Source organism: Chinchilla lanigera, unplaced genomic scaffold (genome assembly GCF_000276665.1).
Source record: "Chinchilla lanigera isolate Chin_1 unplaced genomic scaffold, ChiLan1.0 scaffold00008, whole genome shotgun sequence".
NCBI classification, from domain to species: Eukaryota; Metazoa; Chordata; class Mammalia; order Rodentia; family Chinchillidae; genus Chinchilla; species Chinchilla lanigera.
In genome coordinates, this window is record NW_004955409.1 from 2,238,891 (window position 1) to 2,243,252 (window position 4,362).

Consider the following 4,362-nt stretch of genomic DNA (forward strand, 5'->3'; position numbering starts at 1 on the left):
TTTTTTGGTCTTTTTGAGACAGGGTCTCACTATGCAGTTCAGGCTGGCCTTGAGCTCACTTTGTAGCCCAGGCTGGTCTCCAACTTGCCATGATCCTCCTGCCTCGGCCTCCTGAGTGCTGGGATTACAGGCATGCGCCACCACAAGCAGCTAATTCATCTCCTGTTTGCTCATAATTATGACTCAGATTCTGCCCCCCTCGCTGGATTATCACATAGGGAATTTTGTGTCCTTTTTGAAATACCGGGGCTCTGTCTGTGGGATTCATTTTAATCACCCAGCCACCATTTCTCACTGAATAAGGTACTTGCTATGTGTTCCCGTACAGCCAACAAACAACTGTGGGAAGACAGTGAGACCGGGTAAATCTCCCGCTCCTTATCAAACGTCCCCAGACCGCGCGCATCTGTGCTTGTTCAAGCCCATCTTTCTACAAAGGTGTAAGCTGGTAGTTTTCAGTGATGCCACCAGGGCCTGCGCCTTTATCAAGCGATGTTCCGTGGTGCGGAGGAGTTGTCCCTGTTTGCTGTTTGTTTAGGGCTTGGTTGAGCCGATTCGCATATGCACAGCCCAGCCCTCTGCCGCCTACAGCTCCACAGCGTCGCAGAGCTGCAGAGGGAACAGCCAGCGCCACGACCCCTCTTACAATACCCCGTCTCCCGAAAGAAAGCGCCTGCCCTGTGGAGTCACCTCCCCCGTCCTGAGGAACTGCGCGTTCATTTTCGTCCCTGTGGGTTTGCCTGCCCGCACATTGCCCTGCACGGCGGTGTGACCTGTGGGCTTCAGGGACAGGCCTCTCTCGCTTGGCACAGCGCTTTCAGGGCTCACCCGCGCCGCGGCCTGTACCAGCACTTCCCCGCTCTTACTGTCTCTCGGTCGTTCTCCCCACGGATTTCTGAGTCGCTCTTTTTGCTCAGCGGTCGTCACCATTATCGCGCTTGTGGGCGCTGCTGCCCGGCCTCCCCACATTGGGCCTTGCAGCCCGGTTTCCGGCTTCTCTTGCCTCGTCCTTGTGGCTTCTCTGACCAGTTTCTTCCTTCCCAGCTCACGGCACCGTCCTGAGTCCAGCTGGCAACGAGCCTTTTCACGACCCCGGGCCTTTGGATGGGAGGATGGAGTGAGAGGCCGGGTGTGGCGCCGGGACGCCGTCTGCGGGGCCGGTGCTTCCCGCCTGCGGACGCCGTGGCCCCCACGGCTCGCTCCAGTCTTGCTCCACTAGTGTTTTCCTTCTTCCCCAGGAAAAGCCGCGCTCTCGGTCGTATCTCTGCATGGACGCAGGTCTACAGTTCGTAGCAAATGACCTCGGAAAGGCCAAAGCCTCGCCTCTCCAGGAAGCCAACCTGGAACCGGAGCCCAAGCTTCAGGAGTCGTCCTTCTTCCCCCAGACTGAGCTCGGAGGCAGGACCCGGTGTTCACAGCTGGTCCGGTTCGCTCTTTGTTCCCCATCACGGTGGTTTTATGACTCATCTGAAATAGCCCTGGATTCGCTGCTCACTGGTCTCTGTCTGCAACCAAGTTGGCGTCTATGTTCCACCTCGCTTAGGTTTATTTTTGAATATACGGAATATTAATATGCCCCCTGAAGTACAGAGGTGTGTGGGAAGTCGAGGTCGTGTGGTCCCTGGCTGGTCCTCCCTCACCCATGCCCTTTGCACTCCTTCTGGGTAACCGAGTTCTTTGTTTTCTTGTATGTACTTCCTGCCTTTCTTTTCTTCTGTAAAAATAGTGAATCTATGCATTTTCTTCCATTTTTTCCTATAAAAGGTAGGGTACCACAGACACACTTTTGTATTTCACATTTTTTTCTTTTAGTAGTGTATCCTGGAAGTCATGCCAAATCAGTTTATAAAATATTTTTTTTTACTTAGCTGCATAGTACTCTGTGTATATGAACGGTATCTTAGTCAGTTAGTGCCATTTGCTACCAAAAAAACCCCACGCACATGTGTATTTTCATATGCTTGATCATCTATTTTTAAGTAGATTCCTAGAATGGAATTGCTGGCTGGTGGAGAAACACATAGTTTTGCCAGATATAAAAAATTCCTTTTTTTTTTTTTGAGACAGGGTCTCACTATATAGTTCAGGCTGGCCTCAAATCTCAGCAATCCTCCTGCCTCAGCCTCTGGAGCACTAGGATTACAGGCATGCACCACCACGCTTGGCAGCAAATTCCCTTGTATGGATTATGTTTCTCCATGGACTGCTCTGACAGAATGTATCATCATTTTGTCAGTCTCATGGGTCAGAAATAGTACCTCAGGGTAGTTTAATTTGCATTTTGCTTATTATGAATGAACCTGGACACCTTTAAAACATCATTGTGAACTTTAGTAAAGTGTAATGCAAATCCCATAAATTGTGTATGTTTAAAGTATAAAATTGGAGCGGTGCATAAACCACTGGCACAGTTATATGAACTGGAGGGGAGATTAGAGGGGCATAAACACCCAGGGCAGACAGGGCTGACTACCCCCGTGAAAGCATCACGCGGCCGGCGAGGCTGACAACTGTAAGATCTTCACACGCTTATCATGTACCGTGTGCTGTGTCCTTCCAGAAGTGCTACCCACATTGGCTGTGTCCCGGCCTGGTCCCCCTCACAGAAACACAGGCCCAGGCCCGGATGGCCCAGCCCACACCAATCTCCAGAACGGACAAACCAGCCTTCCCCATAAGCCTGGGGACGTCTTAGACTCACCCGTGTCTCGGGCGGGGACCCCAACCTATAGCATCGCTCTGCTGCTCAAGCAGCTTCTCTTCTTTTTCCTCCACATTTCCAACACTTTGGTTGCTTTTTTTTCTTTTTTGAGACAGGGTCTCGCTATGCAGTTCAGGCTGGCCTTGAGCTCCCGACGATCCTCCTGCCTCAGCCTCCTGAGTGCTGGGATTACAGTGTGTGCCACCAGCTCAGCTTTACCAGATGTTTTAAAATTGGTAAATAATCACCAACCATAATTATCTGACTGTGCTACAGAGCATCAGAAATTATTTGTCTTTTCCAATCTGATCTGCTTTTAACTTTTTTTTATTTTAAAGAGAAAAAAACAAGATAATTGGAGGGACCCGGGCATAGTAACAAAAGCCTGTAATCCCAGGAGACTGAAGCAGGAGGGTTGTTGCAAGTTTGAGATCAGCCTTGGCTACAATGTGAGCTCAAGGCCAGCCTGATTTGCATAGTGAGACCCTGTTTTAAAAAGACCAAATAAATCAAATAATAGGAGGGTAACAATGATTAATACATTGTGCATTGTTATCTTTAAATTAGTTACTCAGAGTATAAGATATAGGCATTTAATTGTCCAGACAATATTAGCACAAGCCTTTCTTTTCAGTAAACTAAGAGATATTAGTAGTACAAATATCTTAACTACCATTTGGTTGGTTTTTTTTTTTTCTTTTCCCTTCCTTCTTTTCTCCTTTCTCCCATCCCAGTTTTTTTTTCCTTTTGAATATTTTCTTTCCATTTCCCAATATCTGTTCTACAGTTTGGATCTTATTCACTCTTTTAGTTTCTCACACTAGTGAGACAATACAATGTTTACACATGTGCATCTGGTTTATTTCACTTACGAATATGATCTTGAGTTATATCCATTTACCTATAAAAGTCTCCAGTTTATCCTTCTATATGGCTGAGTAGTACTCCATTGTATAAAAATATCACATTTTTTTTATCCATTCCTCAGTTGATGGGCATCTCGGTTGTTTCCAAGATTTAGCTATGACAAATTGTGCTGCTGTAAACATGGGTGCACATCCATCGCTGTGGTACGATGTTTTTAATTCTTCTGGGAAAACACCCAGAAGGGTGCTTTAACTTTCTAGACTTGTATAAAAGTAAAATCATACCACATGTACTCTGTAGTCCGGGTTCTTTTGGCAGAGTGGCTTTGAGATTCACCCACACTGCTGCATGCAGTGTGACTTGGCCCTTTTAATTGCTGATAGAATCCTGTTTTGTGGATACACCACGTTCTCTTTCTTTTTTCACTTGATAATGCTTTTTCTGGCTTGGGAATACTGCAGATAAAGTTACTTTGAACATTTGAGTGCATGTCTTCATGTGGACTTCCATTTTTTTGTCCATTTGGTAAATGAACCTGTAAGAAGAATGAACGATGAATGAAACTGAGCATCTTTCGAAAGGTATTTTTAAACTTCTCTTTTGCACTTATCCACACGCCTTTTCTCTGTTTCTCTATAAAATTTCAGCCTCTATTTCTGAAGTTCTTATGTTGGGAATACACGCCAGACTCAGTTTGTTGGTGCAGATAATAAAGCACTCAGACACCAAGAAATCTCAACAAGGCTTTTTACTTCTACAGAAGGGAACGAGCACACTAGCTAGGGGGAGCAGGC

The 4,362-nt window shown here is 46.6% G+C and overlaps 1 protein-coding gene across 1 annotated transcript in view; it reads left to right on the forward strand.

Annotated features, from left to right (window-relative positions):
• Positions 1-1,781, forward strand: part of LOC102021530 — an 8,344-nt gene extending 6,563 nt beyond the window's left edge. Inside the window, exons 6-7 of the mRNA XM_013510034.1 lie at positions 539-730; positions 1,206-1,781. Of these exons, the coding sequence (XP_013365488.1) occupies positions 539-730; positions 1,206-1,571 (558 nt within the window). The 3' untranslated portion in view covers positions 1,572-1,781. The remainder of the gene's footprint in view (positions 1-538; positions 731-1,205) is intronic.
• The last annotated feature ends 2,581 nt before the right edge of the window (positions 1,782-4,362 follow it).